Source organism: Giraffa tippelskirchi, chromosome X (genome assembly GCF_054371585.1).
Source record: "Giraffa tippelskirchi isolate mGirTip1 chromosome X, T2T-mGirTip1v1.2.pri, whole genome shotgun sequence".
Taxonomy (NCBI): Eukaryota; Metazoa; Chordata; class Mammalia; order Artiodactyla; family Giraffidae; genus Giraffa; species Giraffa tippelskirchi.
The window spans coordinates 50,654,795-50,682,128 of NC_137289.1; the positions used below are offsets into that span (position 1 = coordinate 50,654,795).

The window sequence follows — 27,334 nt, forward strand, 5'->3', positions numbered from 1 at the left end:
CTCCGCAGGCAGTCCCATCCTCCACGGTACCAGCATCCACCAGGTTCTGTTGCATTTTGCTGCCCAGAGTACAAATTGGTCTTCTCTATACCAACACTTCTCTCGCCCTGGCCACCCTCATCTCTCCCTTGGACAACTGCATAGCTCCATAACTGACCTCCTTCCTCCACACTTAGATCCACCCAATCCAGTCTTCACATACTGCCAGTCTATTTTATCTGTCTGGATCTGATCCTGTCAGGTCCCTCTTCAAACTTTCAGTGGTTCTTCTCTGCTCCTAGGATGAAGTTCACACTCCTTAGTATGTCTTACAAATAGGATAGCATGTGATAGCTTCCTCAGTTATCCAAACCAGGACAGCATGTAAGGGGGTGCTGTTACTAAGTACCCTGGGAGGGTAGGCGTCCAGTCATTCTTATACCATCCTTTGTGATCTGGTCTTACCACCCCCGTTACTCATCACAGCTCCCCATCTTACCTGTAAACACACACACACAAACACACCAGCCCCATTTTTTGGGGGGGGGCTACCCTGGGTCTTGGTTGCCACACAAAGAATTAGTTGCTCCAGGACATGTGGGATCTTAGTTCTCCAACCAGGGATCAAACCCACGTCCCCTGCATTGTAAGACAGATTCTTATCCACTGGACCACCAGGGAAGTCCTCCTCAGCTGCATTCTTTTTTGCTATTTTTTTCGCCTGAAACACCCTTCTCCCCAAACCCCTTTGGCCAACTTGTAAGCAACTGCTTTGAGTCAAAATGTTTTCCTTGAGGAAGCTTTCCCTGACTTCCACCACTGGCTCAGGTGACCCTCCTGTGCTCCCATCGCACTTGGCTCTTCCCTCATCATAATCTCTCACGCCAAGTTGTAATGCCCTATTTCACCCTCTAGACAAGTGCTTCGGGTAAAGAACACAGTTTCCTTTCTGAGTTCTTAGCATCTAGCACAGCACTTGGAACGTGCTTACACTGTGTGCACCTTCCTTTCTGCTGAATGAGAATCGAGCACTGTGTTATCACCCTGACTGCTGGCGACATAAAGGGGAAGAGGGGACCTTGAGAGCTGTAAGCCCTTAGCAGGTGCTTAGAGCCCTGAGCAGGTGTCCCTTCCCTCCAGCCTGCTTGGCTCCCCCTGGTGGCAGCTGGGTAGTAGTGACAGGCCCCGTGGGAGACGGCTGCAGGAAAAGGATGGCAGGGGGAATCCTCCTCAAGCCAGGCTTCAGCAGCTCTCCCCATTGCTGCAGCCCTTCCTGGATAGGAAGTCCCCAACCCTTGTCATCAGAGGCCCTATCCAAAGAACTTTGAGGATGAGGACTACAGTTCAATGGAGTGGCTCCAGGCTGACTTACTGCTCTGTGTATTGCCTGGGTGAAATGGACAAGGCTGACTGTCCTGTTTTGTTTTATATTCAAACCATGAATCAAAACCCCAATATGTGAGTGTGCTCACGGCAACTGTATGGGTGAAGTGACAAGACCTGGCTGCAACAGCAGGTGTGGAGATAAACTTGGAGAATACAGATACAGAATTGAGCCAGTTGAAAAAACGAAGGAGAGGAATGGGAGAAAGGCTTCTTGTCACTCTGCAGGGCTTCAGACATTTTTGCTTCAAAAGGAGCCTTCCCCTCCCTGTTTGCTTTTAAATATGTCACTCTTTACCTTTTAAAATTTTTACTTTTTGGCCATGCTGTGAGACATGTGGGAATCAGTTCCCTGACCAGAGATCAAACCCATGCCCCCTGCATTGGCTGTATGCAGTCTTAACACCGGATCGGAAGTTCCCCTCCCCACCCCTTCTGTTTTTAAGTTCACAGGTGGCTGCCTAGCTACTGGATAAATGTGCTGGGGAAAAGACCTCAGGGAAAGGGAAAGATGGAGAAGAGTCAGACTCCGATGGCTTGCTTTGGTCTCCCTCCTGGCATGGGGTGGGGACAGTGAGCTGTCACTGGGGGGCATACAACAGATCAGCAGCAAAGAGGATCAGCTGGAAGAGGAGCCAGCCAGCTTTCTGAGGCTCTGGGGCGGGTAAGGTTACCAAGGGTTGGGATGGAAAAAGTTTCCCTGCCCCTCTGGGTTTCCTTTCCTTTCACTCTGCAAGCTAAAAACCAAGGGAACATGCTCAAAAACACAGGGCCTAAAGACCTTCATGGCGTAATCAGTGTCCTTAGGAACATCAGAGGCTAAGTGCATCCAGGCAGGAGAATGGGGGAGGGGAGATGGAAGGTGGTAGACAGGCCCTTGGTGCTGAGACAAGAAAGCAGCCTCGGGAAGGGAGAAGCAGTAGGGCCTGTTCAGCCCCTGCAAGGCCTTTAGCTTTGCAGTCTTAGGAGGCCAATTCAACTTCCTGAAAGCTTTAAGGAAAGAACCCTTGCTTCTTTCACCCTCTGTAGGTTGATATCACCCTCTGTATCTCCCACCCTTCATTTCAATCCTCGTTAACATACGCTCAAGGGAGGGAGGGGAGGTATTTATACCTGTGACTGATTCATGTTGCTGTATGGCAGAAACCAACACAACATTGTAGAGCAATTATCTTCCAATAAAAAGAAAAAAAAATACACTCAAGGGGATTCCTGGTGGTCCAGTGGTTAGGACTCATCAGCTCTTTCACTGCCGGGCCTGGGTCCAATCCCTGGTTGGGGAGCTAAGATCTTGCAAGCCACAAAGTGCAGCCAAAAGAAAAAAGCATACAGTGAGCCCCCCACCATCCAAATGAACCAAATGTGACCTCAAATCAGTCTCCTGGTTATCAGATTTATGGGAAACTGACTTTACACCACAATTTCCTTGAGATTTGACAACTAACATCTGGCCTTACGTTCAATTTTATCCCTGAAACAAGTTTTTCTAACACAGGTTTTTCTTAACAGCATAAAGGTCTGAGGCAGCTAACATCACTTGCCCAGGCAGAAATCAGCCCAGAAGGGCAACCCAAGAACCAATGGCAAGGCCTGATGGATCCTAACTCTCATGTGTGCCTAGTACAAGGGATCTGAACATACCTGTTAGCATCTTAACTCCCCTGCAGTTGTCCTGCCAAGACCTAGACTTTGGAAAAGGTGATTTAGAAGAAATACTTGAGCCAAGCAAGATTTTACAGAACATCAAGTCATCAAAAATCTGTCATAATTTGGAGAATTTGCTTTATTCTTAAACAAGGCGTGTAAGACTTGCAAGAAAAGTCGAAGAGAAAACAGGCCCCAAAACCTGGTGAAAGAATAAAGCAGGAGTACGAGTCTTTAGCTGTAGCTCCATTTCAATCATGACTGTCAAAGGAACCTGTTTAAGGCTTCCCTCATGCTCCAGTGGCTAGGACTCCACGCTCCCAATGCAGGGGGCCTGGGTTTGATCCCTGGTCAGGGAACTAGATCCCACATGCTACAACTAGGAGTTCACATGCTACAACTAAAGATCCTGCACACTGCAACAAAATAGAAGATTCTGCGTGCCACAACTAAAACCCAGCATAGCCAAATCAATAAATTAAAAAACCCAAGTTTCCTTCATTGGCAGGTGGATTCTTTACCATGGAGCCACCAGGGGAAGCCCCTTTGGGATCCCTAGAGGGCCCCAAAGACACAGAGCCCTCCTATAAGGACCTCTTTCGGTCCTTGATGCACAGGTTGCAAAAGGCCTGTGCCTTTTTTTACGGTAATGCAAGTGATTCCCTGGCAAAGGCAGGGCAAGGGAAAACCAGACACAGAGGAGACTGAGGCTCAGGGCTGCAGAAGCCAATCATCAGGGCTGAAGAAGCATCCGGGGGCTGGCTCCAATTCCTGATCGTGAACATAAGGGCTATTCTTGCAAATAGGGTACTTACACTTTTAGTGGTCTCCAGTCCAAGTGGTGGGCCCTCGGGGTGGCAATGCAGAGCTTTCTCTCCTGCCCCCACCCCCCACAACGTGACTTCTGGAGGTCTCTTCCCCCTCCACCACCACCAAGAGAAAGATGGTAGGAGGGCAAGTTAATAGGAGAGCTTTTTCCTTAATTTCAACTTTTGCATGATTCTAATAACCCTCAGGTTAAGGGCTACATACTATTGATGGGCAAGTTAAAAAAAAAAACTCTTGAGCAGAAAATGCTTTTATTCCAAATCTGGAAAAGCCCCAACTTTCTAGAGATGAAATAAACCTCTGATAAAGACATTAGGTTTGAGAGTTGCCCAGTTCAGCCTCGGTCCAAGTAATCTCCTTTTATCCGGTTCTAAGGGTAAGGGGAGGTGAGGGCACATGAAATCAAACCTAGTGATGTCTTTCACTCAGAAGTAATTACACAGCTATTAAGGCTACAGTTTCTTCTCAACTGTGCTTTCCTTGCAACTCCATTCAGCTTTTGTGCCTCCTCCCTGGCCCCTCCAGGCCTATTCCTGCTACTGTTCCCCGGTTAAGAATTGCTTGTCATCCAGGACACTTGGGACTGTCGCACTGGAAGAAAAAAGAACAGTCCTGGCAGCACTTCGGGCACTATGCTGAGTGTCACAGGGAATTGAATCTTGACCTTCCCCCAGGCATAGGAACAAAAGATGGGGGCTAAGGGCCTTTCTTGAGTGCCTCAAAACCTCATCCTAGGAACTGGATTGCCCAAGAGGGCCCAAAGTAGGGGGTCCTGATGTCAAAAATAATTCTGACATAGCAAACCCTAATTCACTGACCCAATACTTCAGGAAATAGCAGAATCAGCAATTTATGGCATCAGTGCTCCACGTCAGCTGGCCCCAGAGCAAAGACCTGAAATGAAAGAGGCCTAGAGGGTCAGAGGAACACATTTCACAGCTCAATTCCGTCCCTTTTTGAATCACCTTTTCCAAAAGATCATTGTAAATACCCTGATATTCAATATAAAACAAAAGCAAAAGCCAAACCAGGCTTCAAAGACAAGGCAGCACCCTTCACAAAGCTCTAGAAGCATTTAGTTTCCCAAAAAGTCAGTGTGCTTATTTGATAATGCACACGCACACACAAAACCCTCATGTAATATTTTGGAATGCATTATAATTAGAAGAGCTGAAATTAAATGCTAAATGTGTGTCAACTACAGATGGAGGGAAGTTTTAACCACATTTGGCAAAATTGGCTCAAAAATGAATAAATTATAAAAACTACTCTCTTCCTCTAAGAAAAGACCTAATTCCTATCATCAGGATTAAGAACCAGAGATCCAACAGGCATACACAGCCTATAACTGAGGTATAATGCAAAGAATTACACTATATCTAGTTCTTAATTAACCCCAGGCATCTTCAGTTCTTATAATTGAAGAAAAGTGCAGCTGTGTCTATTCTTGGCTTAACAATACCGTTAACAGCTTGGAAACAAAGAAGTAAGAGCCATGATTGGGCGGCCAGATACCTAAACCAAAGCTTCAGCAGGGAGACCAGTACAGATATAGACCCACAATCAAAGAGGTAACTTTATTAGTTTCTTCTACAAGAGACAGTAACATCAACTTTTTTAAAACAGAAATCTCATTTGAGAGGCCAAATAGATCCAAAGAAGAAAGATGATCAACAGTTAAATTAATCAAAAGGCACTACAACACCACCTAAAACCTACTACCGCGGTGGTAGTGGGCTAAGGAAGATTAAGCTACAGCAAAATAATCTCATGTTAATGTTACAGATAATAGAGCAGGAATTGAGTTTGCTTTCCAGAAGACTATGGCACAACAATCACTTGGGACCAAGTGGATATTTGGCCAGGAAAAGAAGATCAGGCCAAATGGAAAGGAACAGGGACAAAAAAGAATCCAAATGACAGAATCCAAGCAAAGGGTGATGGATCAGGCTTTTTCCTCCCAAGAATCATTTGCTCTATGGTGGGTTGCTTCCCTTCAGGCTCCTGCCCTAGGGCTTCTCCAGCCTTACAGGGGCTCAGCAACCAGATCTGGGTTCGTGTTGCCCCCAGATCTGGGTTCGTGTTGCCCCAGGCTCTTGCATAATTTAGTACAGACTTTAGAGAACTTATCACACATTGTGGGGGGGGGGGATGCTGAAGCATTCACATGCAAAGTAGTCTGAGCTTCCCCAAACATATTTGGACACTCTACACAAAGCTTTCCAAAGTCCAACATCTTGTAGCAGCTGAACAGTTAAAGCTGCAAGGCTCACAAGATCAAAGAAGCCAGGATGAGACAATACAGGTAGAAAATCCCAGCAGCTAATTTCATTCTATATTTCTCTAACGTATTGGGTTGACCAAGAAGTTCATTCAGGTTTTTCCATAAGCTGTTAAGGAACAACCCGAATGAACTTTTTGGCCAACACAATAGTAGTAACGCTCATGTAACTGATGCGGGATGTAGAAAGCTACACTGCAACAAGCTGGGTCTTCTGCTGGATTTTTCATCAAATACCAAAGAAAAAAACAAAGGGTGGGGCTCACTTTATTTTTGATAAGCCTCAGGAGTTATTCTATTATAAAGGGACATGGCTGAACAGATAGGAGACGGATTCTCCATTGTGAGTTCTCCTAATGGCTTCCGCAAGGATCATGGAGATGTCAATCACCTAGGAAGGCAAGGGGAGCATCGGGTTAGTATACAGAGATGACTGACTGGTCACTGCAGACACTGATGAGCAGCCTGATGAGGGTCCTTCCTCTTAAGACTGTGCACTGTGCTGTTTCCCCAAGTGAGCCCACAACCAGCGGCTCTTCATACTCACATTTTAAATATAACCAACCACTTAAGAAAGAGTCAAAATGCTAATGGAGGAAACACTCTTGACTCATCAAGATGGTGGTGGGCTGGCATTTAAAAACCAGTTTGAAGGTTTCACATTATGTTTCCAGGCGCTGATAGACAAGAGTGACACACAGACAGTAAAGCATGGACCTGATGTGCATCACAAACACTGGAAGGGTCTGTTAAAACACAAAATCCTGGGTTCCATCCTCCAGAGAGTCTGAGGTCAAACTGTTTGAATTTTTAGACACATGATCCTTCCTTTTGGGTCACAGATCCCGATGGCTAACCCTTGAGAGCAATGGAGGAAATCTTCAGAACCCACCCAGACACCTAATTCAACACATGTAATCACCTCCTAAGTGCTCACGGGAGTCTTGTTTTGCAAGAATCTCAGTCTCACCTGTATTTTGGAGCAATGCTTCATCTTATCCTCCTGAGGTATGGTATTGGTGACTACTACTGCTTCAAAGCATGCATTATTAATGCGAGAAATGGCTGGGCCAGAAAAGATTCCATGAGTCAGGATAGCATAAACCCTGGTGGCTCCAGCTGAGAGAAGTCTAGAGGAAAAAGGAGAGTTGATTAGGAGTAATCTTACTTATTACTATAAAATCCGAGTTAGTGAAGAGGAATGTTTTAGTCAGCTTGTGCTGTCATAACAGAATAGCACTGACTGGATGACTTAAACTGAATTTTATTTCTCGCTTGTTTCTGGAGGTTGGGAAGTCTAAGATCAAGGGGCCAGCAAGGTAGGTTTTGTTCTGAGACCTCTTCTCTTGGTTTGTTGGTGGCCATCTTGCTATGTGCTTACATGATCTCTTTGTGTGCACAGATAGAGAGGAGGAATGGGGTTGGGAAGAGCTCTCTGGTGTCTCTTTTTATAAGGACATCAATATCATGAGGGCCCCACCCTCATGCCCTCACCTAAACCTAATTACCTCCCCCAAAGGACCCATCTCTAAATACCATCACACTGGGGGTTAGGGTTGAATTTTTGGGTGATACAGTTCAGTCGATAACTTATCTGAATAGGTTTGGATTAGTGTAAAAGGACTGTGGCACAGACAGCTATGCTCAACAAAATCTGTCTCTTCTTTCTAGAACACAGCTGGACACTTCCCAGCCTCCCTTGCATAGTCTGATATGGCCAAGTGACTTAATCCTGGCTATCTAAATGTGGACAGATTCTTATAAAAAAACTTCCCATGGATGATCCTCCATGCTCCTTTCCCTTTCTGGCTGGCCACAGTGGAAATGTTAAAGATGCAGTGCCATAAGATTGAAAGGGGCATACTTGCACTGGAGCATACCATGAACAAGTAACTGTACTGTGTTAAGGGAGTTGATCTGTTATAAGCAATTAGCGTTATCTTACTAATATGATAAAAGGAGGTTTATAAATGTATACTCCAGGATCCAAGCCAGGAAATCACTCCGCATACATGTTTTTTCTTAGCACACACACACACTAGAGAAGAAAACTGCAGCCCACTCCAGTATTCTTGCCTGGAAAATCCCATGGATAGAAGAGCCTGGCAGGCTACAGCCCGTGGGGTTGCACAAGTTGGACATGGCTTAACAACTAAACAACAACATATATATATATATATATATATGAGATTTTAAAAAATTATGAGAAACAATGCTGTCCATAGTGACTTGGATTATAAGCAATGGGGAGCCACTTACAGTTTTAAAGGAGGCATGAGGGAAATCTAGTTTTAGGAAGATAAGCCAGTGGGGCAGCAATGTGAAAGATGGACTGGGAGGTAAGAGACTGGTGAATGGCAGCAGAGAAGAGAGGTAAGGTAATTCAGAACAGTGCAGGCAAATGATGAGAAGGAATAAGAATGAAGGAAGTAGCAGCAAAAATGGACAGTCTAGAGGTTAAGGCCAGAGTTTCCAGCTTAGACAAAATATAAATATGGGTATATACTTCTGTTTTCTCAGGGCTATGGATTTCTTACCTTAACCTGTTTTAAAGAACTATCAAAAGTAGATTACTCAGGGAATTCCCTGGCAGTTTGGTGGTTAGGACTCCACACACTTTCACTGCCGAGGGCACAGGCTCAATCCCTGGTCAGGAAACTGAGATCCTGCAAGCCGCAAAGTATGGTCAAAAAAAAAGTACAGTACTCAGAGAGATGAGATAATTTTTTGGAAATACAGTGGTGATAGGTGCATAACAGTGTGACTATAACTAATGTCACTGAGTTGCAGGGGAATTTCCTGGTGATCCAGTCATTAGGACTCTGTTTTCACTGCTGTGGGCATGGGTTCAATCCCTGGTCAGAGAACTAAAATCCCACAAGCTGCACGACCCTCCCCCAAAAATAAAAAAGTTAAAATGGCAAAATTTCATGTTGTATATAGTCTAGCACAATAACAAGGAAAAATAAAACCAAGAAACTCTGGAGGAAAAAAATAAGAATACCCATCAATTTACATGCATTGCAATTCAAGCCTAGGGTGACAAAATAGTCAGTTAAAATTCCCTAAACTGAGTTCCAAAGACAATCGGCAGGCTTAGCGCAGTCAGGTAGTAGCTTTTTCACGTCTAACCCCCAGCCCCAGCAGTAGGCACTCACTTGTCAGCTGCATGGCAGATTGTACCGCAAGTGTCAGCCATGTCATCCACGAGGATGGCCACCCGGTCCTTCACGTCTCCTACTAGCACCATGCGGTCCACTTCATTGGCCTTCTTCCGTTCTTTGTGAATCAAGGCAAAGTCCACATTCAACCGGTCTGCAATGGAAGTCACTCTGCAACACAGGGTATTCACAGTTAAAACCTCAGTTAAAACCAGTGTGTGTGTGCATCTTAAGACAAAGAAAGGAGCTAAAGGATGGGCTTATTTTCTAGGTGAGAATACTCCATGAAACTCATCAGGTCCCAGGGTTGGAAGAAAGCAACTGCAATTGATTGGCATCACAAATTGGGTTTCATAGACTAATGCCTTCCGCATCCTAAGAGCAGTTTATGAATTATTAGTCAAACTTGGATTAAAATTCATTCTGGGTTACAGTGGGAGATAGACAACCGTCACCAGTCCCAGGAAGCAATATAATGAATGCTAGGGCATGTTCGTTTATTGGACTGCCAGCAGAAGGGGAGAGAGATATGACTTGGTTAACTAATACCGGGAGTGTAGATGGTCCCATTATAACATGCGGATGTGGTGAGAAGTGAACCTGAATTTGGTGGCAGAGAAGCAGTACCCAGCCTGTTCTGCTGTGCCCTCATCACACTCCCCTCAGTGATCCACCAACTGTCAACGTCAACTGTACCTGGACACCAAGCTTGGGAGTTCCTTTAATGACTGCTAGAAAAAAAGTTATACCAATTAAGCAGGCAAACTGGGCATCTCGCTGTACAGACCAAAGGATTTCCAAATCAAATTTTGTTTCAATTACAAGATAATACAAACCAGACTAGAAGGTGGGATAGAAGACATATCTGTCTGGTGACAAAGTACCACGTAATCTCTCAATCAGCAATCCATTCAGTGTATGACTGTGCTGCCTGTGACATTTGTGGCCACATTCCACCCTGCCATCTTGTTATGTGTGAAGAGCTGCCTGTGCTTTGGGCTTTGTTTTTTAATGTAGTGCTGATCCAACCAAGTATTATGTCCTATTTCCCTTGTGACTAAGCTCACATATCTTGAGTTTGTGCAGAATACAGGAGCACCTGTGACCATATAATAGAGAACAGACAAGACTTGGACCACAACCTAGGCAGCATCTGCACCTGATCTAAACGACCCATATCCTGTGTGCTCTCCATCCCTACTGTGTGGGCACATAACATCAAGAGTTACCAATCTGCTTGGAATGATTACTTAGATGAGGCAAATGCATGATCACTTAGTTCAAGCATCCTCAGTGGCCAACAAACTCAGTGACTGATCAAGTGTAAAGGGCTCAAAAAAGTCACTCCCTATATCCTTGAGGGGAGAACTACATGCAAGTCACAACTGCATAGGCATCTCTACCTATTCCCCAAACCCTGCCAAGATACATGCGATAGCTACTCACTTTGAAAAGATTCCATCACTAAAAGAAAATTACAGGACTTCCTTGGTTAAGAATTTGTCTGCCAATGCAGGGGACACGGATTGGATCCCTGGTCCGGGAAGATTCCACATGCCTCAGGGCAACTAAGCCCATGCACCACAACTACTGAACCCGTGCTCCACGAGAGAAGCCACCACAATGAGAAGTCCACACAGCACAACTAGCTGCCACTTGCCGCAACTAGAGAAAGCCTAAGAGCAGCAATGAAGACCCAGTACAGTAAAAAATAAATAAATAATTTAAAAAAGAAAACAGTAAACAAAATTATGGAGCAATAAACCATCTACTGAAGGCAGTTTTTCTGTACCCAACTTTGGGAAGAAAATTGTGCTTGATTACTTATTTCAAATGAGACTGTTTTCTAAGTCTCTGTAGAAGATCATCTTCACAAGTATGACAACCACTGTGAGGGGGATGTGTTTTAGGCTCTGTCTCTAGTATTACAGATGGTAACTAGCAACAACAAGGGACTCGCGAAGCCATGCATCTGGCTGGAGAACAGAACTCAAGCTCTCAGCTTATCAGTTCTGTTGAAGTTCCTGAAATAAAGAGGTCGTTGAGAAATAGTCATTGAAAATTCGAATGGCTTTTGCAAAGATGTGAATTCGCATTTCCTAATCATCTGTGTTTTGTAGCTCTTCATTCTATTTCCACAACAAGAAGAACATGTGTCACACTTCTGAATGCATTACTAACGAGTGAGCCACTAAGGAAATGAAAAGCTCAGTCTGTACCATGTGAGCTGAAGCACTGCAACTGGCAATCCCTGGCAATCAGTTTGTTTTGAATGTTCAGCGCTTGGCTTAAATAAAATCACCACACTTTCTTTTCCTTCCTGCTTAGTATTCTAATCCAAAAGATCAAAATGGTTTAACCAACAGCATTAAGAGGTATGTAAAAGCTTGTGCATGAGTGCTAGGTTGCTTCAGTGTGTCCGACTGTTTGCGACCCTTTGGACTGCAGCCTGCCAGGCTCCTCTGTCCATGGGATTCTCCAGGCAAGAATACTCGAGTGGGTTGCCATGCCCTCCTCTGGGGGATCTTCCCGACCCAGGGATTGAACCCGTGTCTCCTGCATTGAAGGCGGATTCTTTACTGCTGAGTCACAGGGGAAGCCCATGTAAAAGCTTACTTGTTCACTATCATCATGGGTTTTGACAGCAAGTGGCAGTCATTAGAAAATCAAATTGCCTCCCCCTCCTAATGGGTCATACACAGTGCTGTCGCTGACCTTGCAGTGCTGAGTCACTGATGGGTTTTGGTCAAGCCCATGATGCCAGACTATTCCATGCCCCTCTGCTGCTATCTTATCTTTCAGGCAATGACTCAGGCCAGGAAAAGAGTAAGTAAAACCATATCCAGCCCATGTCCTAAGCTATCAGAACATCCAAATACTTAAAAACTGTTGCTTCTCAGTATCTTGTAATCACTTATACCAAAAAAGAATTGGAAAAAGACTTCATACATATGTAGTCTTTACAGTCTTTTTCAGACCACCTTGCTGTATACTTGAAGCTTAACACTGTAAATCAACTATACTTCAAGAAAAGAAAAACTCAGTTCAACAGCAAAATATCACTTTCTGACACAACTGTCTGAAAACTTTCCCCAGTACATTGGGAATAATATGAATTTCAACCATACCTCTTTGCTCCCCCAGCATCAGGTGAGACAATTGTGCAGTTCCTCCACTCAGAGATGTTCTCCCTTATCCACTTGAGGACCGCTGGCTCTGCATACAAATTGTCCACTGGGATATCAAAAAAGCCCTGCAGAAAGAAAGAACCTGGTTCAGTTTGGCTTGTTTTCCTTCTCTTCCATTTACAAATAATGAACACAAAGAGAACAGTAACTTGCCCAAAGAATACTTTACTGGAACCTTCAAACTGATCCGAAAACATGCCCGGTATGGTAGACTGTAAAAGCAGACTCCTAGAGTGTCAGTTGTGCAAGAAAGCCCAGCCACAAAGTAAGCCCCCGGCTAACCCACAACTGACCATCGACACATGAACAAGCTCCTGAGGAAATCAGCCAAGTCCAGCCAAGATCAGAACTACCCAGCCAGTGTGCAGACCCACGGGGTAATACACACTTACTACCTTCTGCCACTCTGTTGGGCTGCCTTGTTAAGAGAGCCAAAGCTAACTGGTAAACCAGTTAGAGATGTTATGGTATATAAACTTAGTGGAAGGCATTTATAATAAATGGTCACAGTAACTAGCAGTCAAGAGATCTGTGTTCTAATACTAGTTGCCACAGATTTGTTGTACTTCACAACTAATCTGTCCCTCTTCTATAAAATGGGTATATAATCATCTGGCCTGTATCTCACTGAATTCCCAGAAGCCTCCAATGATAATGATTTCAAAGTCTCTTTAAAAAGTATCAACTATAAGGTAGTATTCTGCTCCCCAAACTCTTTTAATGCTAGGAAGTAGGCTCCAATATCTATGGTTCTAAATTTAATGATGACAGTAACAACTCCCATTTATTTCATATCTTTCATGAGCCAGGTGTTTCACTATGGATTTTATATCTTGGTTGATACTCACGATAACAAAGCAGTGTGTGTTTAGAGAAGTTAAATAACCTGGCCAAGGTTATAAAGTTTATAAGTGTCAGAGCCAGTAGTCAAACTCAGACTGATGCCAAAGCCTACTACGCTCTTCCCAGAATCCCAAACTGCCTCCCTGCACAACCAGCCCACATGAATAAGACCATGAACTATGCTTCAGGTGAGGATGTTGAAAATGTCATCAATGTCTAGTTTATTTGAGCTGTACTTGGGCACTTTTTGCTTCCTTGTGGTTTTCAGCATTCAGTCCTCTCTTACCCCATGTCTAATCCCTAATAATCCCTAAGCTAATATTTAGCTCCCAATGATACCTGAATTTGAGAAGCATGAAGGTCCATGGTGATAATATGATCTGCGCCTGCTACAGAGAGCATATTTGCAACCAGCTTGGCTGAGATTGGAGCCCGGCTCTAAATGGAGGGGAGGAAAGAGGAAAAAAAAGCCAATCTGAAAAACAATTCATTTGCTCAAGAAGCATTTATTTATTGTATACCTACTGTGTTTAAGGCATTGTGCTACCAGAAAATTCATAAAAAGTGACATAGCCACTGATTTTCAGTTCATCACAATCTGGCACAAATAGGAAGTGGAATATCATTTTTCCAAATCAGGATACATACGTCAGAAAAAACCTTCTCAACCTTTCATTTTCTTCATGTACATATTTGCAGCCTATTAAAGTCTTTCCAATGCTCAATTATTTAAATTAGGCAGACTGTATACAAATCTTTTTTGAAAGAATTGTATTAAAATCTCTTTTAAGACATACATACTCAAACCTGTGCAACATCTAACATGTCAACATTTAAAGACACATCAAAGGATGGAAAGTATAGTTTTATTTTATTAATTACACCACTCCCCTTACTCATCTGGAGGCCAAACTTCCAGTAACCTCAACCCCCTTAAGTGACAGGTAAACACACCTGACTGCACCATAAAATACCAAGGCCCATGTCCTATACTCTATTCCTTAAGAGCACTGTATTCTCTTGAAATAAAAGTATCTGGCCTTCTTCCAGGTATTGTACATATTAATAAAATTTGGGCATCAATTACAATGGACCAGCAAAGTTTTACCTATGTGCTTTATCTTCTAATACTCCAAAGAAGGTGAGGTGTGCATGTGTGTATTCATGTAACAGACTTCAAGTTATAAGAGGTCACAACTAGAACCAAGAGGGTCCCAAAGGATCTACCAGTTTAAAAAAATACTCTACTCCATGGGAGCTGGTGCTAAGTCTTACTGATACAATGAAAAAATAGCACTGAGTTAGCCAAAAGTCACATATGTATGACTGGGATAAAACAGACAGACTGCAAATGTGTTGCTTTATACAAACCAATCACACCAATTGTTTTGAAAATCAGGTAATGCCTAAGATAAAAAAAATAATATCCTCTAAATATACATTTGATAATTAAGGAAGTTTTTTGACTTTGGGCAAGGGCTCCTGCTTCTTCTGATTTAAGAAAAAAAGAATTAAAAAAAAAAAAGAAGATTCCACTCCTACCTTATCCTTCTTATCCTGCCGGGCATAAGGGAAGCACGGGATGACTGCAGTAACCCGGCTGGCTGAAGCAATCTTGCAGGCATTAATCATAATCAAAAGTTCCATGAGATTGTCATTGATTTCACCACAGCCACTCTGAACAATGTAGACATCCTCTCCACGAACGCTTTCTCCGATTTCCACACTATAGGAAAAGGAAGGACAACAAAAACAGATTCTAAAGCACTAGACTGTACATCTACAGTAAAGTCTAAAAAACATAGCTTCCCCACTAGTATGCTATGAATGGATTACAGGAGATTCCCCTGGAGGAGCCCCTGTTCCAGAAACCGTGTACTGCCTGTTTACTCCAGTGTACTATACCTATTCTTATAGGTGACATGACATGAAAAAAATTGGCTACGGTACTTAGTAATTGGACCATAATTTCAGTAAGCAGTCTGTATCTCATTTCATATGTGTGAATGCAAATTTGATACAGCATCTATGACTGTCATCAATATGTAACAAAGGAACCAGAAAGCTCATATAAGGAATGAATCACTACTGTTTTAGAATGATGCCTTCTACAGAAAACCGTACCACATCTACCACATTGGAAGTTCACTGAACAAATATTAAATGTTCATATACCAGTCACTGTGCTAGGTGCCAGGGACATGATGGAGAACAGATGTGGTCCTTGCCTTCATTCTATGCTAACTGTACTCTGGTCCAATTAGTAAGTCTTACTTTAAAGAATTCCATAGCAAGTTACTCTAATTATGGAGTAAGGCCAATTTTACTATAAAATGAAAGTTTTAACATTTGTACTTGGATCCTTACCAAGAATAACTTACTAAAAATAATAACCTCTGTGACACCTCAAAGCAACACCATCTCCCCAATTAATCTTGTAGGTGACGAGGGGGAGAGGGGAGTGTGTGGCTATATGTACATGCATGCTTGTGTAGGCAAGTAGATCAGAACAGTTAATAACCTGTACTGATGAAGAGGAAAACTTCAACAGGACATAATTACACTGTCAGAAGCTGATATCAGAGATAATTATTATTTAAAACTTATTTGTTCCCAATCCAAGTAACAGTTCTAAGGATCCTACTTTTTAAAAGAATGAAGTTACCTTATATTGTAAAGCAAGAAAAATAAAAGCAAATGGTAAAAATCAAACCAGAAACCAGTTAGAACAGGGATGCTGAAATTCATGGTAGTCTGAACAAAGATGAAAACATTTGAGATATCTGGAGATAAACCTTCAGGCACTGAAAAATGGGCAAAATGAACCCAAAATAAGCAGAAGAAATCAGACATAAGAGCAGAAACCAATGAAACAGTAAAACAATAAAGAAAAATCACTGAAACAAAAAGGTCTTGGTGGGGGGAAATTAATAAAATTGATAAACCTCTAGAAAGGCTGACCTAAAACAACTTCACCAGAGAAGCTTACCAAACATTTACAGAATTAACACGAATTTGGGGGACTTCCCTCGTGGTCCAGTGGCTAAGACTCCAAGCAGCCAATCCAGGGGGCCCAAGTTAGGTCCCTGGTCAGGGAACTGGATCCCATGCACCCCAACTAAGGCCTGACACAGCCAAATAAATAAATAAAAATTGAATTTTGCATAATCTTTTCAAGAAAATAGATGAGAATACTTTGTAACTCATTTTATGAGGCCAGTATTACCCAGATACCAAAGCCAGACAAAGGCAATACAAAAAAGAAAACTACAGAGGAGGAGGAAGACAAAAATGGGTGTGGTTGCAACAGGAAGGATCCTTGTGATGACAGAATGTTGTTTTTTTTTTTTTTGAGTCTATCAATGTCAATATCTTGGTGGTTGCATTATACAACAGCAACAGCCAAGAAAACTACAGTTTGGAAAAACTAGAGTTGGGAACCTTGGGGAAATTGTATAATGGGTACACAGGATCTCTCTGTGTTATTTCTTACAATTCCATGCTAACCTACGATGACTTCAAAATTCGATTTTAACAAAATGTGTATTATTATGCCTTGTGTATACTTGAGTAAATTACTGCAGCCCTCGGTGAAAGCTGAGGTCATAAAAGTACTGGGTTGGCCAAAAAGTTCATTCCAGTTTTTCTGTTAACACTCTATGGAAAATCCAAAATGCATTTTTTGGCCAATTCAATATATCTAAAAACAGGCACTTCTGTAATAAGTCAAAAGAAACTAGTCTGACTATATTAATATTTTCTGAGAAATGAGTTCTAGTTTGAGGTTAACTTGAGAAATACCTCATCTGGAGAAATATTTTCTCCCTAGTTTACTAGGTATCAGTCAAACTGTCTTCCTTTACATTCCTTGAATTCACCCTTTCCCACCTTTAAACACATATTCCCACTACCTGGAATGCTCTTTCTACAACTAACTCATTAATTTCTTAGGTCTCCAATCAAAATGTCATTTCTGACCATCTTAATACAAGTGACTTCCCTAAGAACCTATAAGATTAAAAATGACTTCAAAAATATTAACCAACTGTTCTGTGTGAACCTTATTTGCATACTAATTCAAGCAACTGTTTAAAAAAAACCACACCACTGTTCATTTGTTTTAGGCAAGAAAATGGTATTGTGGTCAATGAAATGTATGCAGGTGATATGACAGAATACTTCAAAATAATCCAATTATGGGGAGTGTGGGGAGGGAGAATATTAGAAGAAACAAGATTAGCCATGAATTGATAACTGCTGAACTGCTCTTTGGCGCTCAGCTTTCTTTATAGTCCAACTCTCACAACCATACATGACTACTGGAAAATCCATAGCTTTGACTAGATGGACCTTTCTTGGCAATGTAATGTCTCTGCTTTTTAATATGCTGTCTAGGGTGGTCATAGCTTTTCTTCCAAGGAGCAAGTATATTTTCATGGTTGCAGTCACCATCTGCAGTGATTTTGGAGTCCAAGAAAATCAAGTCTGTCACTGTTTCCATTGTTTCCCCATCTATTTTCCATGCAGTAATGGGACCAGATGCCATGATCTTAGTTTTCTGAATGCTGAGTTTTAAGCCAGCTTTTTCACTCTCCTCTTTCACTTTCATCAAGAGGCTCTTTAGTTCTTCTTTGCTTTCTGCCATAAGGGTGGCATCATCTGCATATCTGAGGTTATTGATATTTCTCCTGGCAATCTTGATTCCAACTTGTGCTTCATCCAGCCCAGCATTTCTCATGATGTACTCTGCATATAAGTTAAATAAGCAGGGTGACAATATACAGCCTTGATGTACTCCTTTCCCGATGTGGAACTAGTCTGTTGTTCAATGTTCAGTTCTAACTGTTGCTTCTTGACCTGCACACAGATTTCTCAGGAGGCAGATCAGGTGGTCTGGTATTTCCATCTCTGTAAGAATTTTCCACAGCTTGTTGTGGTGTTGGAGAAGACTCTTGAGAGTCCCTTGGACTTCAAGGAGATCCAACCAGTCAATCCTAAAGGAGATCAGTCCTGAATATTCATTGGAAGGACTGATGGTGAAGCTGAAATTCCAATACTTTGGCCACCTGATGCGAAGAACTGACTCACTGGAAAAGACCCTGAATGCTGGGAAAGATTGAGGGCAGAAGGAGAAGGGGATGACAGAGGATGAGATGGTTGGATGGCATCACTGACTTGATAGACATGAGTTTGAATAAGCTCTGGTAGTTGGTGATGGATAGGGAAGCCTGGCGTGCTGTAGTCCATGGGCTCACAAAGAGTCAGACATGACTGAGTAACTGAACTGAACTGAACTGGGTGATGGGTGCAAGGCAAGCAGATCATTTATTCTCTCTACTTCTGCATGTATGTTTGAAATGTTCTATAACTAAGTTAAATAAATAAAGTGACTCTCCCCAGTTATCCTCTCATTATCCTGGTTATTCTTTTCAGAACACATCACAATTTCTCATCACCCTATTTTTTATGCACTTGTTTATCTGTCACCCTCACTAGAATGCAAGCCAGCTCCATGAAGGCAGGAACTGGATCTGTCATACCCAACCAGCCAGTGCCAATAACACAAAGAATGAATGAATGAGTGAATGAATGAATACCACTCAGGATTAGGATGCCCCTTGAATCTGCTCACTTTAAGGCAGAACATGAACCTTCTGCAGGCCTGCTGTTGTGAATTCAGAAGACTGTTGATTGCCCCTCACAAACTAACTCACCTCACACTAGAAGTAAGTGAGTCCAACATGTTTCTTCAAAAGGTTTTGACAGATCTGCTCATCCCTTTAACAGATACTCAGCTAACAGATATTTAATTTGGGGTGGAACTACAACCTGATGAGTTCACCAGGATTCAATGGCTACAAAGAATTTTATGGTGGGATCCTGAAATAGTGATGCCAAGCAACACAATGAGCCAAACATCAATTTTGTGGACCCTAAGACATAGTTGAACAGACATCTATTAATCACCAAGATCAGCCTTAAGAAACAACTAAAGTGGGCTTCCCTGGTGGCTCAGTGGTAAAGAATCCTCCTGCCAATGCAGGAGACTTGAGTTCGATCTGGGAAGACCCCACATGGGGTGGGGCAACTAAGCCCATACACCACAACTATTGAGCCCCTTCTCTAGAGCCTGCAAGCCACATCTACCGAGCCCACGTGCTGAAACTACTGAAGCTGTGAACCCTAGAGCCCGTGCTCCACTACTGCAATGAGAAGCCTGTGCACCACAACTAGAGAAAAGCCCACACAGCAACGAAGACCCAGCACAGCCAAAAATAATAAATTTTAAACATTATTTAAAAAAAAAAGAAAAGCAACTAAAGGGACTTCCCTGGTGGTGTGTCCACACTCCCAATGCAGGGAGCCCAGGTTTGATCCCTGGTCAGGGAACCAGATCCTCCATGGCACAACTAAAGATCCCACATGCCGCAAGGAAGACTGAACATCCTGCGTGCCACAACTAAGACCCAGCGCAATCAAATAAATATTTTTAAAAAAGAAAGAAACAACTGAATCTGTCGGCAACGTCAACTACACTAATGCCAAAATTGCTTTCGGGAGACGCTGTTCTAAATTCAAATGGGCAGGCAGGAGAGGAACCACGGAAAGCTTCCTGGAAGAACAACCTGCATGTTGTCCAAAAGTAGGCCCGAGAGCGCTACTGTCCAATATGGATATCACTAGCCTCATGTGGTTATTGAGCACTTGGATGTGCTAGTGCAACTGATGAAGGGAACTGAGATGCGAAGTAGTATTAATACCATACCTTTCTGTGAAGACGGTGAAAATTTTTTAAATGTCTTGATTTTTATATTGATTACATGTTAGCTTAAAAAAAACCACTCAGATGGATAGAATTCAGTAACACCTTGTGGAGCTAAGCCTGCTCTACAAGTCCCCTCAATGAGGTGGGCCCAAACAAGAGGCCAAGGGAGTTTCAAGGTACTTCCTAATCTCCTTTACTAACGCTGCCTGACCTTTGAGAGGTTCCAGGCTAAGAGTCCCTTCTATGCTTTATGGTGCACAACTCTATGGTCCTGACCAAGTAGTATGTCAAATATCTGAGCACCTTCAAAACTCAAGAAAATTTTAGTCCTGCCCACTGTCATCCCCACTACGTCACCTCCTTGTCCAAGACCAAGCTCTGCACTTCTCTGGGGGAGAATGAAAGCCAGGCACATTGATTGCCCATAAAAAGCCAATTGTACCTTCCACATCTGGTATAGGAAGCCTATGGCTCTTGTTTGAGTCAAGAACAGTATGAGCATCATCTGTGCTCCATTCACTCACCAGTCAGACTGCTGGATTAGGAGCCAGGGAAGAGCTGTTTGACAACTGATCTAAAGGGACAGGCTAATTATCTACTACTCTAAAGCTCTTTTTTTTTTTTTTATCAAATAAGGCCAGAAAACAACATACCTAACACCATGGTGGCTTATCTCTTTTTTTACAAATGCCTCCACTATCAAAGTCAATATAAAAAATTGCTTACATTGTTCATTATGTTATTGGGTATCATTATTTAAGGATCCCACCCCCAAAATTTATAGAATTGTGTGTCTGGAAGTAGTATCCAAAGATTTTTATGAAAATAAAAACTACATCATTTACTGCATAAGCCTTTGTGCCTTTATCCACTTGGCTGCCAGGAAGCCAAGGGATACAGTTAAAGTAACACTAAATAAACTTTAGTAATCACTTTATGCCAAATTCTTGGCACAGTTACTATATTGCTTTGTTCTAATAGGCTTCTGCTGTACCTATCTAACTTTTTGTATCTGTGAGTATCATGAAACACTAAATCCTTTCTTGAAAGCAGGCAAGGTATTAATTACAAAATTAAATTTTCACTGCCAACTTAAACGGAGAAGGCAATGGCACCCCACTCCAGTCCTCTTGCCTGGAAAAGCCCATGGACGGCGGAGCCTGGTGGGCTGCAGTCCATGGGGTCGCTAAGAGTCAGACACGACTGAGCAACTTCACTTTCACTTTTCACTTTCATGCATCGGAGAAGGAAATGGCAACCCACTCCAGTGTTCTTGCCTGGAGAATCCCAGGGATGGGGGAGCCTGGTGGGCTGCCATCTATGGGGTCGCACAGAGTCGGACACGACTGAGGTGACTTAGCAGCTTAGCAGCCAACTTAAAATATCACAGAAAGCATTTGCCAAAAACATAGCTTTAGTAGAAGTAATCTTTTAATTGGATGATAATGGCTTTACAATGTTGTGTTGGTTTTTGAATCAGCCATAAGTATACATATGTCCCCTCCCTCTTCCCCAGAAGTGATTTAAAAAAAAAAAAAAGAGCATGTTCTAGGGACTTCCCTAAGATCCCACATGCCATGATGTGTGGCCAAATGAATAAATAAATAAAAAGTATATTATAACATCACATAAGGTTTGAAAAAAATCACCAGCTCACCACCTATCACAATTACCAGTACCGTTTTTGTATATCACCTAAGGATAATCAACCAACAGTGCGGCCATTTCTCAAAGCCAAACTTAGGACTAGCACTTACCCTTCAAGCACAGAAGGATGTTATGACCAGACATGCATTTAATAACTAGAAAAAGTTATTTAACTATACTAAAAATAAAAGTAGCACATGTAAATTAGGACACTGCCCTTGTTTTACTGTATGCAATTCCAATCTCACTAATCGAGACCAATCTTTTCCTCCAGTTACTACTATGATGTTCTTTCATAAAGTCTTTTTAAAAACCCCATGAACTACACTTAGATTATACAGCTTGGTCAATAAACAGTTCAACGAATCCTCAAAAAACCTTAATATTATTCTTACGGTTTCCTCCAAGTCTCAGAGATAATAAGTTAGGCGGTGATGTACGGCAGAAGAATTGATGGTGTGCCTGAAACCCGTTTGCTTTTAAACCAGGTAGGAAGACCTGGTTTAGCAACTGAAAGGTAACACTTCTTGTTCTTTCTCTCTAGCTAATGGCATGTCCTCCAAATTGGCTTTGGGCCAGTGATTCTCTCAGCTGTTCTGGGGAGGCCAGATGACTAGCTCCATCCATTCCTTTTAAACACAAAACAGAGAATAAAGTGAATTTTAAAATGCCTTTTGATTGGTTGTATTTTTAAGAAAATCTCAAGAATTTAGATGGGTGCTGGCACATGCAAAACATAGGGGATTAACTATAGGAAAATCCTAGGCAACCAAGGTTAGTCACCCCCCTTTCAGCCTATCTAGAGTAACCAAATAAAACAAAGTTATTTAACAATATTGAAGAGAATTGAGTCCAAACATTCAGTACTTATCTTTTTGCCTTTTCATACTGTTCATGGGGTTCTCAAGGCAAGAATACTGAAGTGGTTTGCCATTCCCTTCTCCAGTGGACCACGTTTTGTCACTGGAAACGTCCCTGATGCTGGGAAAGATCGAAGGCAGGCGGAGAAGGGGACGACAGAGGATGAGACGGTTGGATGGCATCACCGACTCAATGGACATGAGTCTGAGCAAGCTCCGGGAGTTGGTGATAGACAGGGGAGCCTGGTGTGCTGCAGCCCATGGGGTCGCAAAGAGGTGGACATGACCGAGTGACTGAACTGATTTAGTACATATAATAAGAAAAGTAACAGACCCAGCGGACTTACCTGGTGGTTGAGTGGTTAAGAATCTGCCTTCCAATGCAGGGAGTGCAGGTTAGATCCCTGGTAGGGGAACTAAGATCACATGTGCAGCAAGGCAACTAAGCCCACGCACCACAACAAAGAGCCTGCACGCTGCAACTAAGACCCGGCACAGCCAAAATATTTTTGAAAAAGAAAGAAACAGAATCACATACAAAGAACAAACCAGTGGTCACCAATGAAGAAGGGAAAGGGGGAAAGATAAGGGCAGGAGATTAAGAGTACAAACTACTATGTATAAAATAAAGCTAAAAGAATATGTAGTACAACACAGGGAATATAGCTAACATTTTATAAATAACTATAAATGGACTATAACATTTAAAAATTGTGTATCACTTTGTTGTACACCTGAAACCTTATATAAATATTGCATGTCAACTACACCTCAGGTAAAAAACATAATACATTCAGAAGTTCCAAAAGCCAGATAAATACTGTATCAGCAATAAATTGAAAGAACTTGCCCCAGAGGTGGGCAAGTTACCCTCTGAATCTTAGTTCCTTCATCCATAAAATGGGGATTGTTAAGAGTAATCTCTTACAGCAGTGTTGAGGGGATTAAATGTGAAACGTGTATAAAGTACTCAGCATAGGAACTAGCACATTTTAAGTATTCACTATTTAATATCATTAATGTCACCATTACTAACAGCAGAAACTTGTTCAACATTTTTGGAGATCAATTTGGCAATAAGTATTAAAAAGCCTGAAAAGTAGTGTGTACCCTTTAACCTAGTAATTCTTCTAGAGATTCAGGAGTTTTCATATAAAAGCATTAGATCAAAAATTATAAATATTGAATAGGGACTTGGTGATCTAAAATTACAGTAAAATCATGACAAGACTGTACAGCTATTTAAAACAATGGAGACTAAATACTAAGAGGAGAAACTATTCAAAATATAGTGCTAAGTGAAGAAAGCTATAAACAACATGCCATACTTTTTTGAAAAATATAAACACACAAACACACCTGGAAGGTCATAAACTGAAATGTGAACAGTTTATCTTGGGTGGTAGAATTATTTGGGACATCTTTTATCCTATATTTCCCACATTTTCTGCAATACCATCACCAACCCTTACCAACACTGAGAATCTGTTAGACAACATTCTAAGAATTTTACTCCCATCTCATTTAATTGTTACAAAAGACTCTAAAAAACGTGTATGCTCAATAATGTCCGACTCTTTGAGACCCCCATGGACTGTAGCCTGCCAGGCTTCTTTGTCCATGGGATTTTCAAGGCAAGAATACTGGAGTGGGTTGCTATTTCCCCCTCCAAGGTTTCTTCCCATCCCAGGGATGGAATCCGAGTCTCCTGCAATGGCAGCTGGATTCTTTACCACTGAGCCACCTGGGAAGCCAAAATTTATTATTTTATAGTTTTATAGAGCCATTCCCTTCCCCAGGGAATCTTCCTGACCCAGGGATCAAACCTAGGTCTCCCCCATTGCAGGCAGATTCTTTACTGTCTGAGCCACCACAATACTCTGGGTAGATAATATTTTACAGATGAGATTACCGAGGCAAAGAAAGGCTTAGGATTCAAATCCAGCTTCTCTGATTCCAGAGCCTGAACCTTCAACCTCTCTCATAGCTATCTGTGTGCCATACACCCACATATATGTATGTATGTTGCTCCTTAAAAACTGGACAGTAGGACTCCCTGGTGGCACAGTGGTTAAGAATCTGCCTGTCAGTGCAGGGGACATGGGTTTGATCCCTCCTGGGAAGATTCCACATGCCACCAGGCAACTAAGCCCATGTGCCACAACTACTGAGCCCATGTGCCCCAACTATTGAAGGCCTTCTCTGACAACAAGACAAGCCACCGTAATGAGAAGTCGGTTCACAGCAATGAAGAGTAGTGCCCGCCCCGCCCCGCCCCTGCCAACTACTACTTGCTGCAAATAGAAAAAGCCCACTCACAACAAGGAAGAACCAGTGCAACCAAAAATTAATTAATTAAAAAAACTGGACAGCAAAGGATGATCCTGACTTCAGAAGAAAACTACTCAAGAGAGCATCAACCCCTGAGATTGTGCCAAATTGCAATAAAACAGTCTCATCTGAGGATGGGCCCTGCAGTTCCCCATCTGATGACCCATAGCATCCACTGTGGGTAGGTGCTATGCTGTCCATGACCTCTAGATCCCAGAGTCAGGGCAGCAATTACCACTTCTGCAGTGCAGAAAAGCCAAAGGTTGGGGGAGGGAGGTGAGGGGAAGCTCCATAGGCAACATATTCGATTATGTTCAATGAAGATTTCAGAATATCTAAGGAGCCAAAAAGCTAATGATTAAGCCAGAAGCAAGGCAACCTAACCAGTCAGCAATTTTCCACATTGGGCTTAATCTTATCCAGTGTTTCCAAGCATGTTTCTGTCTAGTTATTTAAAAATGAAATCAGCCTTTTAGCTCAGGGAAGTAGATTGGGACTCCAGATAATTTTAGAGAAATCAATCAGTAGACCACTAAATTGTTCTCCTCCCCTCTCCCAATTTAGCCTCAGGTTCTGATGTGGTGCACTAGGCAGAGGGTGCACAGGGAAAATAAAGTCTTTGTCTTTTTCCTGGAAGCATAGAAAAAAGATTTAATAGTCACAGTCATCTAGGGAACAAAAAAAAACCCCTACAAATGAAAATCATTCTGGTCCCCTAGCTATACTGCCACTTGCAAAGTCTGGTCCTGTTTTATTACAGCCCATGAGTCATAACGGTGTGGTTAAAGCTAAAGACAGCAGCTTGGCTAGCCTTTTGACTAAGGTATTGTCTGGTTACAGATGGCATCAGGGCTTGAACCATCATTTGCATCACAACCAATGGCACGATGATCAAGCATCCAGAAGGAAGCTGTCCACTACAGGTGACTGCTTTTACCAGCAGGGTCTACAAAGGACAGGGGAAGTTGCACTTTAGGAAGAGAAAAAAAACAAAAGCATTTAGGAAAAAATGTTCAAGGCAATCTTCACTAATTTAACTGACTCATTAGGTTTGGTGTAAACTTTCCCCTTAATAGAGGACTGACTGTGGGTACTGCTCTGATTTGATCAACAGGGTAACAACAAAACACAGAAAAACACTTATCAGAACCAGAAGATTCTAGATTTAGATATAAGGGGTACTGAAAGGATTTGGTGACAAAGTTATCTCTAAGATGGCCCCAAGGTTCAGGAGCATGGTGGAAGTGGGAGGAGGGAGCAAATTTAATCAGCAAAGCAATGAAAAAAAATTCATTGCAATGAACTATGCATTTCCAGCCTTCCACTCCATTATCTTTCTTCTATTAATATTCAGGGATAAAAATGTTTCTTAAATCCCCCACACAACGTTAGAAGCAGGCAAGTTCAGCATAGACTTTGGTACTGAAAAATATGCTTTTGCACTGTTTTACCAACAGCTAACTTGGGAAGATCAAGGATTCAGAATTAAGGTTCCCTATTATTTTCTGGATGGCTCAAACCAAGATGCTGGCAATCGGGATGCAGTTAATGCATCATTTTATTCAAGCGACTAGATTTAACTTTGAGTTTAAACATGTGAACATTCAACGCTTGCCAATCTAAGGAAGTCCTCAGTATTAATTTTGGCGCCCTCAGCACATAATGTCAAGTTCCCTCAGCAGGAAATCCGACCAACACGGTTTCGAATTGAAAAGCTGCTTCTCAGACACTAGGAGAAACACCACGAGGGCTCAGTACGCAGTAGGATCTCCCAGGCGAACCGGTCTAAGAGCAGAAGAGAACCCAGTCTGGATGGCTCAACAGCTAAGCGGCAAAGCCACGTGTCTCCACCGCGGAGCCTAGGCGTTTTTCCCCTTTCGCCGCTCTAGGAAGCCACCATCCCCGCGTTGGGTCCTCCGGCCCTTGACTTCAAACCCAGTAGCTTCGCCTCCTGCTCCATCTTTACTCCACCCCACCGCACGGTGAGAATGATCGTGACCCTTCCGCGAGAGGTAAAATAACGGAAACAGCCCATGAGGCACGCTCGTCACAGAACTGCCCCTTCCCCCCCAAACCCGGCCCTTTGGAACTCACGCTGTGACCTCATCCCCGCCACCCTCGGTTGCCCTGGCCTCTCCGGCAATTGTGGCCGGTCGGCGGCCCAGCTTCATCCTCACCAGGTCTCCTGGTTGCTGAATTTCTTAGTCACCACCTTGCCCAGTTCCAGGCCCAGGCGGTCGGCAATCTTCTGGGATAGGTCCTGGTGGGAGCTGCCGCTGAAGATTTTGATATTTGGCATCTTGGCCAACTACCCTAGGCTCTCTTTGCTTAACGATCACTGCTGCTGCCGCCGATACCAGAACCGAGTCGGCCCAGAGACTCAGTATTAAGCACTCGCGTTCCTACTCCGCCATCTTACATTC

General features: G+C 42.7%; 1 protein-coding gene across 2 annotated transcripts; it reads right to left on the bottom strand.

Annotated features, from left to right (window-relative positions):
- Positions 1 to 5,386: 5,386 nt before the first annotated feature.
- Positions 5,387 to 27,334, bottom strand: PRPS1 (phosphoribosyl pyrophosphate synthetase 1). 2 transcript variants are annotated; one of them, XM_081567894.1, is made up of 7 exons: positions 27,089 to 27,334; positions 14,850 to 15,033; positions 13,647 to 13,745; positions 12,405 to 12,529; positions 9,274 to 9,447; positions 7,086 to 7,245; positions 5,387 to 6,506 (listed from the first exon to the last, which is right to left on the bottom strand). In XM_081567894.1, the coding sequence occupies exons 1-7, from the start codon at positions 27,208 to 27,210 to the stop codon at positions 6,414 to 6,416; spliced, it is 957 nt and encodes a 318-aa protein (XP_081424020.1). In that variant the 5' UTR covers positions 27,211 to 27,334; the 3' UTR covers positions 5,387 to 6,413. The 2 variants fall into 2 exon arrangements, with proteins under 2 accessions (XP_081424020.1, XP_081424019.1); XM_081567893.1 differs by having other exon boundaries at positions 14,844 to 15,033.